We start from the raw sequence: 15961 nt of genomic DNA on the forward strand, positions 1-15961 counted from the left end.
CACAAACAAAAATTTCAAATAAGTGCAAATTGTTGTTAATTACCTCATTTTCCTCAAATGTAGCCTTACGTTGTCTTAACTTTGTGACAGCATCCCCCACCCCCTACTCCACTAATCAGTTCTCACCTTCTTTCCCTGCTGGAACACGTGAATTTTTCAGCAAAAGTGACTCATTCATTGGCATCTTGTCAAACTAACCCTGAAACTATAAAGAGGCTCAGCGCTAACAGAATTCTAAAGCTAGAACACTTTCACTAACACACATCATTTTGACTTTAGAGAACTGAATCACTATCAGAGCCAAATACATATTAACAAACTCTGTTTATACTTTTCCTTAAAAACTGTCCTCTACCATGCTACCTCCTCCCGATTTTAGTTTGGCAAATCCCTAATCTAAAACACTTCCTGTCTCTGGAAAAGACAAGATAGGGGAACGCAGAAGCATAAGAACAGGAAGGGGGAGAAAAAAAAGCAGTTGTTCACTCAGCCTGGAAAAATATTCTCTTCTGAAACATCAACAACTCATATCTTTTCCACATAGTTCTCAAAATTTATTTCTCCCCTTAGTTAAATGAAAACACAATACAATATACAATACAAACACAATCAAGAATCTCCAGGAATAAATTATTCTCATTGCTATTATTTCACTAAATAAAAGTTTAAAAAAAACCAATATTAAAATCAATTATTGAGAACTAGTTAGTAAAAAATTTTCAGATTTTCAGTGAGACATCACTAGCATTATCAATTGCAAATCAGCGAATCATTTTGCTTCACACATTTACCTACTCCAAGACAGAAAACTGCTCTTTTAAACCAAAGGGACAGTAGTGAGGAAGGAACCAGAAAATAAATGATTTGTCAGATTACCATAGACATTTATTTATAGCTCTATCAATTGCCAGACTCCACCTGGTGGCAGGAGCTGTCCGAATTGGCGAAGTGGAGGTCATTATACATGAAATTCCAAAGAATACTTGCCAGATGTTCTTGGAAAAATCAAGATGGTCTTGCCCTATATAGAGTAAGTCTAACAAGGTTCCACCAAAGCTTTTTCACATAGTAGTAGGTCAACATCAATAGAGATTAACTTAAAGGTATAACAATAATCAGAATGGGAGATCTACATTTAGAGCAATCTATTTACAACCACTTGTTCCTCGTAAGTTAAATGTCACCTCTAGCCTTTAAAACAGGTAGCAAAGCACATCCAGCAGCCACAAGATTCTCTATTACATATTCCCACAAACTTTCTTTACCTCTTTCCCCTGTGGGTAAACTACAGAGTTTAATTAACACAGGTAACAGCAGCTTGCCACATAGCTTTTAGATATTCTCCAGTAACATATACCCCTGGGATACCCTAGGGACTGATTTCAACCAAAAATGAAAATAGATAAACAGAGCTCAAACAAAATTAAAACTGAGTCTGGCTGCCCACACTTATTTTCACACATGAGGAAAAATAGCAGTTCTCCTAGAAGCCTCAAGCAGACATATCTTTAGAACACAATGTTAAAAATATGCCCCCCCTCCTTTTTCCCCTACCTGTTTCTCACTCAAAGCTGTGATTTTGGCTTGGAGTTCATGAAGCTGTTTCTTTAAATCAGCATTCTGATTGGAAAGAAAAAATATCTGTGAGAAAGATATTTCATTTGTTAACAGAATAGTAGCAAGAAGACTTGATGCATACTGCATTACAAATGATGAAGCAACCTTAATTTAAGCATTTAGCCAATCAAATTTGCCACGCATTAAACTGTAGTCATATTATCATATAGTCACGACCTAATGCATAGATCCTAAAAGTAGGTTCCGAACACTAGGACAGGGGCAGCTCCTTTGCAACTGTTTTAAATTATAAAAGTGTTATATTTCAGCATCTTGCACTGTAATAGTACTCCTTCTTACTGAAAAATAGTTATTCTTTATAGAAAGTATCAGTTGACAGAAAACCTAAAGCTCCACTAATCAGCCCAAAGCAGGAAAATGGAAGTTATAAGTCTGCGTCCACTGCACGCTTAACGGCATTCTCAATAAAGATAAGAGGTTTTTCTCTACTTACCCTCCCCCTTATTTAGTGGAGTACATTTGTTATTTTAGCCGAGATTTGAAAAGCCATCAGAGTTACAACTGCCTTAACACTACATCATTCAAATTAACACACTGACTACCAGGGCATTTTCTCAGTTCTCAAATTTTAGGAATCAAAAAGGATACTATTTTCGATGAGATATACTGAGTATGCTTGCCTTTTACTCAAGTGGGGGAAAAAATCCAAAATTAAACTTTTCAAATGCTTAATGAAACAGGATTGCCTACTCGCAGACTGAACACCACCCCAAAGAGAGCACTTTTTCTTCATTGTTTCCCATGCAATGCTTTCAATTTGCCCTGCCTGGTCTTCTGCCAGGGTTGGGGCATACATCCTCCCTCTCCTGTTTACTCCGTGTGGTCTTTTTTTATAAGTGTATCTGATATAACACCTTTCTAATGAGATCACCCACAAGACTGCCTAACAATTTCCTGCCCCCTCAGATTCTTCATGTAAAGACTGCTCTGTTACATGACCACCAGCTATATCAGAAATGCTGACATTTTCTACTAATATTTCAGTTGCTGATAACATAGGTTACCATATTAAATATAAAAGAGTCAATTAATCTAAGGTCTACTGCCTCTTGGTTCCCTAAATCTAATTTAAGTAATATATTTTTAAAATAAATAAAAATGGAGAAGCTTCTCAAAGTTGGAGTGTCAAACCGGAGTTAAGTGTGGGCTATCAATGCCAGCTCTCCCCATCAATGGATTGTGTTCAAGCACAATAGTTAGGCCACTGGATGCTAAATTTGTAGAAATGAATATTATTCCTGCTTTCAAAAATCAATCTGCCTCAGTACCATTCCTCTATCCAAGAATTTCTTTTATTTAAATTTACAATGAGGCATGTATGGTATATTTAACAAGCTCAAAATATATATACATATATCTGAGTACCCGTCGATGGGTTTAAGTGTTCTATGAACAGATTGTGAGTAAACAAATGCAAGGGAGAAATCCTGAGAGAGTCTGATAAATATTCTCCATACTTATGACCCACTGTCTAATGGCTGTAAAAGAAACACTGCCCGAACAATAAATGTAATCATCAAAGACAAGATAGCTTTTTAGGAAGATTTCTCTTCAGGGATAGAGAATAAAATGCCTAAGTCAAAACTTCTATGAGAATACAAAGAAAAGGTAACATTTAGTGGATTATTATATAAAGTACTTTTAAACCCTCTTTAAGGGCTTTTTCAAAAATAAAAAAAAAATTTTAATGTCTTTTAAAAATTTTGTTGAAATTCTTACCCTGAACATAGTGGGATTAAGTATTTAAATGTTCTGTACTATATCTGCATTATAAACAATGTGAAAATAAGAATGGTTCTGGGCCACTTCAATTAGAAAGCCTCACAAACTCTGATTTTGAATAAGTGGGCTGATGGAAATGAAATTTAAGCTATATGAAGAGTATTCACTCTCAATTTTCCCCCCAAAATACTCAAAGCAATTAACATAAAAGCAAATAACAGTAACAAAGATAAAATGATAGCTTTATCATAACAGAATAACTGGATTTTTCTAAACCCTTAAAACATGGTGACCAATATGCTAATATAATTGCTACGAGAGATGAGACAGCTTTTAAAACTTAAGCATTGGTCTATATTTTAGTATTTTATGGTCACTTTACTTTAAATTATTTTAGCTTAAAAATTAAATGAATAGAAGTAGTATGTTACCTGTGGATCCTGCTTCATCTGAGCAACCAGTTTCTGGTAATAAAAAGAGAGAGAAAGAGTCATCAGTTTGACATATTAACTCACTATGACTAATCAGGTTTGGCCCCAAATCTGGAGTGTTAAGTCCGCACACACAAAAATGAGCAACACCACAGTCAGAACAGATCAAAGGCTTCTGTGATCTCTATAAAAGGTTAATGAGACATTCCTCTTAATACATAAAAATAAAATCAAACTACCACTTTATATTTGAAATAAAAAGCGCCTGCTTTTGAACAAATCTGAAGATGGGATGGGGCGGAGGGTTTTTAAAAGGCAATTTACACCAGCTGGATGCTCCAAAGCCAAACATCTCTTTAAAATGTTGTCACTGTCTAGAGTCCAAATAAGGCCCAGAAAGAAGCTGCTCTCATACAAACCAGGCCTGTTTGGCTCCAGCAAACTGCCGATTTTGCAAGTCTGTTGGTTTGGTTCTTAACCACAGAAGGAGCCTAGTGTCAGATGTGACTTTGCCACTGTCTTCACTGGAGGGGGAGAGGACAGTGTACTCAGTTGAGCAGTGATGCTCAGTATTTGAAAATGAGGAAGTGAAGGAACAATAATGCAAAACTCTACCTACCTGGGTTCCTCTGGGAAGGAGTGTGCTACCAGAATACTGAATGAGAAAGGCCTCTACTAAGGAAAACAGTCCAAACAAATAAAAAACAAAGAAAAATGGATGTTGTTTGATCTACCCAACTTCTAAAAACATCACTACCCAAAGGTAACTATAACGAGGGACAGAAGAATCTGAAGGATGAAGGAGGATCAGAAGGCTGATTCCTAGAAGTATCTGGGAATAAGCTGTTCCCCAAGGGAAATTTTCATATAACTGAAAATCTGTTCCTCTCTTTGGGTGACAAGGCAGTTTTAAATGTTTTAGTCATAAAATAAAATCTTTCTAAAATACATTGTATACTTATGTGCCTTCTTAAATAGGAATAAAAAGCTTTTATTGATACCTAGAAGTATGATTACAGTAATTAATACACTATTCTACAAACAATACAATAAGGTCCTTACTGCTGTTTTAAACAGTTCTTGTGTCTGCATTTTAGTTTCTCACTTTAATGCCAGTCAGCTAGCAAATCTTGCTATTATTATTATGCCTCCCTCTAACAGCATCTGAACCCCAACTCAGATTTTGCTGCTTCTGATCTGCTGTATAATGCACTCAGTGAACTAATTCTAAGATGAATGAATAGGCTGTAATAACCTAAGAAAGCCCCCTTGAGTAAAATGCATAATCTTTCATAAATGACTTCTAACATTTATTCTAGTTGGTCGAAAGCCTTTACTTCAGGTGCTAAGCTATGTTCTAGGTAGCTGAGGTTGCCAACCATGTGACCTCCAAATACACAAGGTGTATGTTACTATACTCTACTTCACCTGTGACAGTAGTAACTCTTCTATATCCTGGTCTTAATCTACAAAATAGAAATAACACACATTCCAAGAGCTCAATGACATTGAAAAACAAGGTTTTATACATATATAATTTTAGTAACACAGCCTAAAAGCTAGCCACACTCTTCAATGAAAAAAACTTTTGGTTTTCCTTTTTGATTTGGTTACCAGAGTTGGCTGCTATATGAAAGTTGCCTTTTTAAAGCTGAAAAAGGTTTTCTTCCATGACACTGGAATTTGAAAACTAACTGATAACTATTCTAAGTCTCCACCTCTAGAGAAAATAAATAAACCTACTTTTCTATCCATAAGCAGTCAAGCTGCATTTTATACATCATCAGAGGCTAGGACTGGACACACCGGACACTTAACCATCCAAATCCCTAGTGACTTGACGCTCACATTGTGTTATCAAACTTAGGTTACTTTCTATTGCAAGAATGCAGCAATCTTTCATGAGCACATACTTTATGCCAAGGGCTGGCAAACTATAACCCACAGGAAATCTGGCCATCCACTTGTTTTTGTCAATAGTTTTATTGGTACACAGCCACACCCATTCATTTATATATTGTCTATGGCTACTTTGTCCGTACAGCAGCAGAGCAAGTATTTTGACAGAGACCGCAAATGACTTAGAAAGTATAAAATATTTTACTGTCTGGCCCTTTACAGAAAACATTTGCTAAGTTCTGCTTTATACTACTCTGTTTCATGAAGAGTAAATACTTTGAAATTTAAATATGATTTCCATGAAATCTGCATAAGAATCATCAAAAAGGCAATTTCTCATAAAAGATGAGCTGCCCATCACATGTTTATTATTTAAACATTTATTCAACAGCAACCATGTATACATCGCTAATCATCTCCTGTCTGTAAAGAACAAAAATTTACTTCCATCAGAGCAATACCAGCTAGTTCCATGACACACTTTTTATCGAGTAAGCTCAGTCTCAGCCCTAACTTCATTCCCTCACTGGAAATGCACCAAAAGGTGGCTTCTGTCACAGCCTAATAGCCAGTGCTTACTTTGATGTCACTTCTGGACATCCCTGAACTTGTCAGGACCAGTGATCATGTAAGTTTTCACATATCCAATCAGAATAACAACATAAGATTTACAAACAAGGCATGGCACTTGGATTTACTGTTAATACTTTTTTTTTTTCAAAAATAGAAAAGTATTCTAAATGTAACTGGAATGAAAATATCTTATATACTTTAAATGTTAAAATACTACCAATAAACATATAAATGTTTATTACTGCAAAAACAGAATGTATAATAACTAAAGATGAATATAAAAGCTATTAATTTTATGCTAAAAACAAATAGTTAAATGTATAGGGAAATAGACAATTTTTCTTTTAATTAGTTTATTGGGATGACAATTATTAGTAAAGTTACATAGGTTTCAGGTGTACAATTCTGCAATACGTCATCTATATATCACATTGTTATGTTCACCACCCAAAGTCAGTTCTCCTTCCATCACCATATATTAGATCCCTTTTACCCTCATCTACCATCCCCCTTCCCCCCACCCTCTGGGAAATAGACAATTAATGGGAATACTGAGAAAGTGTTTGGGATAACTTTAGTAAGAATATATATCCCTTTTGAGTCAACAAATGTAATATTAAAATGTAAATTAGATTTTAAAACAAAATGTACATTAAATTTTTTCATAATTAAAATTTTCATAAAATGGGTATGCTTGAATTTAAATATGAAACTAATATTTAAGAACTCTATTCAATTTTTAGTAATTTAGTAGGTCATGAGTCTTTCAAGAAAGTCTTACTGGGATTTGTTCACATCTTGCGAGGATGAACTAAAAGCAGAATGTCAACTTTGCCATCTCAAAATTTCTTGAGAAGAGGACTATCTCTAAAAATCACATACAATTTATTAAATTATCTCTGATCCATGCAAATTTCAGATTGATTATTGTTCCCTAGGAATTCATTCTATGATGATGACAGCTTTGAACAAATTGTGAACTTAACTATCATCATTTGCCATTTAGCCAAATTGGGTATTCACTACACCTCTGTGTTAAAATACTTTCGTCTGGTGGAAAAGGACAAGCTTGTTTTTGTAAACAGCGTTTTATCCTTCTCAATTAGTACCAAAAGCAGGGCCAAATAAAATAAAATGTGCTTATTTTATTATATACTAAATTTAAATATATAAAACTCATTACATAATAAATTTCTTCAAGTTACCATGAAAACAAAATACACTTCACAGAGAAAGCCTATCTATACACAGCAAACTCTAAGATTACTACTGAGCAAGAGTTTAACAAGATGCAAAGCAGCAGCAGGGATTTCCGAACATACGGAGACTTAATATAAAAAAGTATATATATGAGTGTGTGTGTGTGTGTGTGTGCGCGCGCGCATCTATATACATATCTGTGCCTTTGAAACTTTCTCATCCTCCTTAATTCTGAGCAACTTGTAAATCTAGTAGTTATCAAAAGCCCAAGGTGTTCATCCAACTATTTCAGAAACTAACCTTACAACGGACTATTTAGATAAAACAAAGGAAACCATACATTTAGAACAAACACCTTTAAAAAATAGTTCCCTTCTCCTATTCCAACACCCCAAACACTCAAAAGTTGTCAAAATTCATCATTTCTTAGTTTTTATTACCAAACATTACATATGTGTATTTGTGTCTTGAACCTAGTACCACATCCAACTAATGTCTAGAATGGAGATATAAAACAGTGATATTATATAAACAGTGTTTATATAATAAACGATAATGATTTATTTAAGGACAGTTTTTTTGTCTTCGTTACATTTACATTAAATAAAACACAGTATATATATTTAATACATAAGTTATATTTAATATATAATGTATTTCAACATAATTATTATATCATATACATTGAATTATTAATATATATACATTTATTTCTATATTTTACAGGTTTGTTTAACCTAAGTACCTGAGGTAAAATGTAAGAATTGTGATATTTGAAATTTAAACATCTGTGAAGGCAATCACATTTTCTTTACTCACGACTGGAATAAAGGCATGAAGCTAAATTATGAGTAAAAACTTTAGTACAAATGGTAGTCGAGTTAAACACATCTCATTTAAAATTACAGGTTAAGTCATAAGTGACATGAGCAAAGGCCCTCAAATAAACCAAAACAGAACAAAGGAGAGGTTTTTTAAACACCTTTGGTACAGGAAAAAAATATTTTCAGTTCTTTTCTGTGGAAAGGAAATCAGGAATATTTCATTAAAGTTCTTAAAAGTATTATCGATGTGTTTATTGAGTAATGATAAAAGGCAAATGACATGACTTGGACTATTGTCTGGAAGATGATGAAAACTGTACTAGAAATCAGAGCTGGGCCTGTTTACTAAACCTTCACCATTACTAATAACACAGTGCTATTACGGCAGAAACCAATAATGCCACATACCTGGTGAACCTGAATTTCCACTTTAAGAGCTTCCTGTAGAGTCTGCAACTCCATCCTCTACCTTCTCCACTTTCTCTTATGTCTGCTAATTCTATAGTTTCTTCAGCCTCCGTTTAAAATAACAAACTCCTCTTCTCACTGCAGCTGTAGAGATCATACAATGTTTTGGATTATGTTAGGCATAAAGGAAATATTCATGTTTAATACATTATAGCAGTTGAAAAATATTTGATTCTCTAACAACACAGGGCAAGAAATTTCCCAAACAGATTTCTTTCCAAAATGAATAGTGTTGTACTGAATTGGTACCAAAACTTTCCGGGTTTTATTCTTTGAGTATTCCTCTACAGAACACGTCAAATAAGTAAGAAATGAAAAAAAAAGAAAGTGTTTAACCTGGTCATGAAAACATCTAAGCACCTATTATGTACTCAGCACCCCACTACATATTCCGTTCTGAGGATACAGAGCTGAACAAAACCACTTCTGCCCTAGATGAGCTGTGAGCAGAGAGAGGGGGAGCCTACAATCATCCAGGACACACTGTTCTTCGAAAGAGACAGACACACAACAAGAGGGTCACACATTTTGAAACATCACACGCAGCGAACTGGCAAGTTCAGGGTCTCAGAGCTTAACGAAGGCTGGAGTACTTTCACGTGGATGACTTTTATTCTATTTAAAAAAAATTTTTTTTAATTGAAAACTGGGAAAATTCTGATGTAAGTTAAAGGTTTACATTTAATAAATTAATACTTAATTTACATTTAATAAATTAATACTTAACACAAATACAAGGCAATGGAACTGTGTTTTCCACGAAGTTATGACAGGGATGCTGAAAAATAAATCTACTGTGCACAACAGATGAGGTGGTCTAGCAGTGGAACAGACAGTTCCAGCTTTAAAATGAACACCATCTTCTTTTCAAGGTTGCCAGTGCATCTCTTTGGCTGTGTGTGTAACTGCGTTTGGAGATACTGTCAGAAGTCTAAATTTGTGAATGTGAAACTTCCTGTTCTGCTCCACTCATCACCACTGCAACTGAAATGAACTCAATTGGTAATTTCTCTTTTAATTTTTTTTCTTTTTTCTTGAATATAGCCTTAGACATGATCTTAAGTACTCTCCCAAAGCAAAAGTTTGCTTCTGTCTGAATAAATTTAAACTTCTTTTTCTTTTCTTCTTTGTTCTTATAAAACTTGTTGTTAAAGCAACTTCTCAGCATTCTTACAAACCGAAAAAGGGAACAATCTGAAAGCTAAACGAATCACTACTCCTTAAACCAATTCAATGAGATTCATAATTTTTACACTATCAAAAAATTATTTATCTATGGATAAAGTCCATATTCGACCTAAGTTTTCTTAAAACTTCTTTAAACTCTGATTTGACAGTTAAAATGGAATCATTAACTACAGAATGTATATCTGTGAATATTAGTTTTCATTATATTTGCTTCACCTCGCTAGGCTTAAAACCATCACTTGAAATCTCTCCCCTAGGGCTTATATATACACTACGTTTTGTAGTATCAAAATAACCTAAAAAACAATAAATTTCAAAAGTGTGAACTTCCTTCAAACTCACGTTTGTAGAGGCTAGGAAAGGATTATTGTACAGTGATAATTATATTATTAGCCAAAACATTTCAAAAAGATAGTGTGTTTGGGGAGATAATTCGGAAAAGAAGACATATTTTTTATGAAAAAACGTGGGTTTTTCAGCTACTTATTATCTTAGAAAAATTTTGAAACTATAGTAAATAAATATGAGAATCATTGTTACTGACTGAGACCAAGGTTTTTGTTGTCATGTAAGTTTACTCTACATACAAATGTAAATGTTAAAACTACACAGTCACTTTACCTTTAAATACTAAAATAATCTCCTTACTCAAATTCCTGACTTAGGTACTAGAGTTCTTCCTGAAAACAGTAGTTGAATTAGTTTTAATTTTTTTCAGTGAATGTGTCCAAAAACGATTTGTTATAGAATTTGTCAAATTAAGAATTATCATGAAGTTAAAGGGGTATTTTCAACAACAGAAAGGCTACATTTTATTTTACTGTTAGTAGCATAATATCACAGCTCAACTCAACTCATATAAACTCTAGAAACAAACAGCAGGTTGAAAACATGGAGAACTTACAATATAAACAACAGAGTTAACATAATTTATATAGATAGAGTGCTTACAAATTAATCTTTAAAAACTATGAAAAAGCAATTCACAGAATAAGAATGACCAACAAACATAAAAAACACCTATCTTCAATAGTCATAGAAATGTAAATTTTAAGAGGATAAGTTTTATCTATCAAACTGACAAAGACTTGTAAAAATAATAAAGCTGTCTAGTGTTTGGGTCAGGTGTCACTTCCATAATTTGTCATTGGTTATCTCTGGGAGGTAGCACTAAGGGTTATTCACCTTCTTTTCAGAGTATCAATAGTTTCCAAAATTTCAAAAGAAAATATGCACTTATTTTTAAATAACAAAAAATTAACTGAGGTTTGCTAGATAAAGCATCAGAAAAATTTATACTGATGAAACAAAATGTTCAGGAAAAGAAAAAGTAAAACCAGGGTTTAACCTGGAGGCTCTAAATGTCAGGGTGCCTCCCAGGGCAAGAAGCCTGCGACTCAAGTTAACGAGGAGCTGACAGCTTTTACTTCATCAGAATGTTGTCTACTTACTAGAGACACACAAAGGCACACATTTTATGTGGCAAGGACTCTAAATGCCAATTACTCATTTTATTTCAAAATAAAATATTTAAAAGACGTGTTAAAAAAAGGTAGTGACTTGTTATAGAAAAAGTTACGAAGGATTAGAAGATGTATTTAATATCCTTCTTCAAAAAGGTCTCTTTCTGGATAGCAACTTTAAAAGACTGGTCTATGCCTAAAGGAACAAATTTTATCCATATATTTATAGCTTACAAAAACAAGGCAAGCACATGTTGAATCCCCTTAAAAAATATTTTGGGGGCTTAGACAACTCATGCAGCCAGTCATGTGAAGACCACTGAGGGACAATTTACAGCATCATAAAGAAGGTACTATTTGCTAAATCTGTAAAAAGATGATTTATCATATTCTGACCAATTTTAATAAGTCATAAATAACAAATCAGTTGCTGCAAGGTAAATATAAACAGACTCACAAAACAGTAATAGACACACTTTACTGAGGTACAATGTCTTTTACCACCTAACAGCTCTAAATACTACCATCAGAGAGGACAATTGCCTAGCACAAAATACCAACATTTGTTACCTTCAGAACTGTACATGTCAAACCACTGGGATACCTAGTAGCCTCTCACCTTCAAATAACAAAAAACCTAAAACATACATAAATGAAAATTCCGCAAACCAACCAAACAAAAACAATAATCAAATCCCACTTTAAAAAGGCAGCAGTGACGTCTGGACAGAACATTTGCTATCCCCCAACACAAAACGAAAAAAACCTGATTCCACTTACTCACCGTGGAATCACTCTCAAAACCACCTCAGGGTTTTTAAAATTTGTTTGCTTATAAATCAGGAAAGTGGGAACAGTATCACCTACTTCATAAAATTGTTATGAGGTTTAAATGAGGTAAATACTATATGAAAAGCCCTTTGTAAACTGTAAAGTTCTATGCTATTCCTAACATACTTAATGCTTTTATTCACACACACAAACTTGTTAATAAATTTCTCAACAGAGTATATTGCTAAGGAGACTACAGGCTTTCCTATTTTCAAATTCTCTAAGAAAGAGGCTTCTATTTTTCTGGGTATAGTTTTGCTTGGAGATATGTGACCTCTAGGTCTTCATTATAACTCTAATAATGAATTTACTACTAAGAAACAGTGCTCTGTTCCTGAACTGATATAAACCCTTTTTCCAATCAAAACTCAACTTGCCAACCAAGTTTCTTTAACTAACCATAAGTCCATAATACATTGTGCCCCCAGGCTGAATCCCCAGAAAATGGTCAGTTCTGTGTTCTCTGTACCATGTAGTTAGTTACTTGGTACAAGACACCACTTCTGATCTATATTCTCAGAACAGTGTTTAGAGTAGGTTTAATTAATTTTTTAAAATATGAAAAAGTAGAAGAAAGTCTTGATAGATCTATGTATCCTTACTTGTCACATGCCCAATACTAAAATATCAGATTTCAATGTGTGCAAAATACTTATTTCTTACTATGCATCTAACATGCTAGGAGATAAAACGGTATCTTTAACTTTTAACTAAGAGTGCTAAAACTTATCATGGATGCTAAAAATAATAAAATTCTTTTAATAACACTTACTGAAAATTAACATTTACTAACATGAATCAAAATATGACATTAAAAAAACTAATGACTGTTTTATTTTCATGGTGGTATTTCTTTGGTGAAACTCCACAGGTCAACAGAAAATGCTACTGCACAAAAAGCTGGGCAATCCTGATTTTAGAGGCTACCCATTGAATTTGGCAAGGTTACGATGCTAAAATCTTGGTATTATAACTGCTGACAAAAATCACTTCAACTAGTGAGACTGATGTTTCCTAACCATTAAATTAAATTGACACGCACGCGCACGCGCACACACACACACACACAATTATGATATCTGAATGTCTGATGTGTTTGAGAATAAAATATATATCTTTCCTTTCTGTTTTGCTTTTTCTGAGGGAGGGGGCCAGGCCCTCATTTAAAGGAAAAAAGAAAGAAAAGAAATATGTAGCAGGTCATACCATTGCGACATGACAGTATGGTATTTGGGGTCAAGCCAGGGGTCCCCACAGCATCCTGCTGCAGTGTCCTGAACCTCTCCCTGCCACCAGTGTTCATTCTAATGTACAGTTTCTATCGCAACTTCCTGGCCCCAAACCTAACTGGCACACACACATTCTTCTATTTCCCCTTTCTTTACAGAAATAAAGCATCACTTTCATTACTAAAACCATCCCAACTATACCCAACAACAAGAATGTTGAAGTAAATTTTAAAACTCACAGAAATTCAGAATGGAGGAGGCTGGAGAATAGTGTATAAGAGCATAGTTGACAATGAGAGATTTATAATTGGTTGCCACATTTACCAGAACGCTATGTAATGATAAAAAATCGTCCAGACAGCCTGGCTAGAATGATATACGTATTCACTACACAAAGGTTAACACAAGAGGGTGTGGTGGTCTTGGCATAACCAGTAAGTACTTAACAGAAGTGGAAGTTATGGGAGATAGATTTCAGATCAATTTAAGGAAGAGCTAAGGATTAGAGCTGTACAAAAAAGGAATGGGTTACCTTATGAGGTAGTGGGCTCCCTGTCATTAGAAGTATTCAAGAATGCTGCATATCATATCCCCCTCTTGGAGATTCACAATGCACATTAGCATATTAAAGGTTCTGAGAAGTCCTGCAGTAAAGAAACCTGTTTAACTTTGTTTAACGCAGCATTTCCCAAATTATTTGACCGAACATTTTTCCGCCCCCACCCAACCTCAGTAATATTTATTCATTTCTGTGGAACTAGAGTTCCTCAGAATACACTACAGAAAATAATGAGCTATATTTTTAAAAAATGTAGTATTCAATATTTACCCGAATAACAATCTATCAGGGATATAGGAGAAGAAATTGCCACATCGGGTAAAAGGCTAGAAGAAAAGGTCTTAAGGTCCTTTCTCTGAGACCCTATGATTTTATCACATCTCAGAGTAAAGGGCTATTTGGTGTTGATTATTTATTTTAAAAGGTTCCATGAGAAAAGGCAAGTAGAATAAAAACGTAGTAAATTCAAGGTTAACTGGTCCAAATGCCTCCCTTTAATGTTCAAAGCCCAATCCCTACAAGGTAAGAGAGACACCTCAAGGACCATAAATTATCAGAAAGAAGCCTTAACTAAGTATCTTCTCCACACACTAAGTTAATTACTATTTGAGAGAGAGAATTTAAAAAACAAAAAAACAAAAAGATAGCCTTGCATTAGGGGACTACCCTATTCCAGCTATCTTGTTTGAATTTAATTTTTTCTCGTAATACATTCTCTCCAAATAAGGTTAATATTTGTTTGATCCTTAGTCACTAGACTGCCCTGTGCAATCTGTGATCTTGAATTAGACATTCAAAGAAATGATTAAGTGTGATGATTTATAAGCTGTTAAAATGGACACATTAGGGAAAAAATGTGTTTGCCTATATGCCCCACACTGCCACTTTTCTCTCTCTCTTATTTTTTTTTCTCTTTAAGAATTATACAAAACAACACACACTAAAAATACAATATCAGACATAAAGCCAATCCAACATTAAATTTAAGAATATAAATACTTAAAGAGTCCCAAATTTCAAAGTCAAGTTTCCCATAGTTACATTAACCTACCCATTTGGCACATAATATGAAGGCCATCAAATTTAACAGCATACTAAGTAATACAAAACACAATGGGAACCTTAACTTTTGAATATCCTGACTTTTGAATGTTTGGCTCTAACCACTGCATAAGGGCATTTTTGGCACAGGGGAACTTTATATTTTAACAGGTTATCGAATGCAGGAACATGCAAGCCTAGCAGTATTATTAGAAACACAAATGCATTTGAGATATGGCTATGTGAAATTAGACAAAAATTCACTTTCATTCAGTGCAAACAGCAAAGCCTCATTTCTGAGAAGAGAGTTGTGCCAAAAAAAAAAAAAAAAAATTCACTGAACATTTAAATAATTATCCAACTAACATCAGGCACACTATGACTGCCTGGTAAAAGAACTTACCAATTTGGGGGAAACTGGCTCTCCTTCAGCTCTCTTGCTCCCTATAACAGAAGAAGGGGAAAATGGAATCAGACTACAAACACAGATTTATGACATGTCATCAAAAGCTGAAGACTGAAAGATTTCTATCTGATTTTAAGAAGAAAAAACCAAAACACAGAGAAATCTCCAAAACTCTAAAACCCAAAAGAAAGGAAGAGATTGGTAGTTTTTACAGCAAGGAAAGAACTCAAGGGCAGTTAAATCTCTAATTTTCCAGTTTTTTCACTTTTCCAGTTGTTTCAAGGCAAGTAAAAATAAGTAGGTGATGGTTTCGTTTTCCTAAGAGATACACAGAAATGAAATGCACCTAATCTAAAAAACACACAAATGCACTATCATCCCCAACCAATCACCTTCAGTTTGTTGCTTTATATTAACAAATAACATCATTGGCCCTTAATTTGGTCTACTTAACAGGCCTTCTTTCAATTAATCTTGAAATGGATTTGG

At 34.2% G+C, this 15961-nt stretch overlaps 1 protein-coding gene across 20 annotated transcripts in view; it reads right to left on the minus strand.

The window, feature by feature from the left end:
* PHF21A (PHD finger protein 21A) overlaps positions 1 to 15961 on the minus strand; it is a 164008-nt gene that overhangs the window by 121457 nt on the left and 26590 nt on the right. For 10 of the 20 annotated variants that reach the window (XM_088789560.1, XM_088789559.1, XM_088789551.1 and 7 more), the window contains 5 exons: positions 15470 to 15510; positions 13999 to 14110; positions 8696 to 8839; positions 3792 to 3824; positions 1555 to 1641 (listed from right to left, as the gene is read on the minus strand). In XM_088789560.1, the coding sequence (XP_088645686.1) occupies positions 1555 to 1641; positions 3792 to 3824; positions 8696 to 8749 (174 nt within the window). In that variant the 5' untranslated portion in view covers positions 8750 to 8839; positions 13999 to 14110; positions 15470 to 15510. The remainder of the gene's footprint in view (positions 1 to 1554; positions 1642 to 3791; positions 3825 to 8695; positions 8840 to 13998; positions 14111 to 15469; positions 15511 to 15961) is intronic. The other 10 variants (XM_088789562.1, XM_088789557.1, XM_088789554.1 and 7 more) reach the window with 2 other exon arrangements.

Source organism: Rhinolophus sinicus, chromosome 14 (assembly GCF_057876585.1).
Source record: "Rhinolophus sinicus isolate RSI-liver-muscle chromosome 14, RSI-T2T, whole genome shotgun sequence".
Lineage (NCBI taxonomy): Eukaryota > Metazoa > Chordata > Mammalia > Chiroptera > Rhinolophidae > Rhinolophus > Rhinolophus sinicus.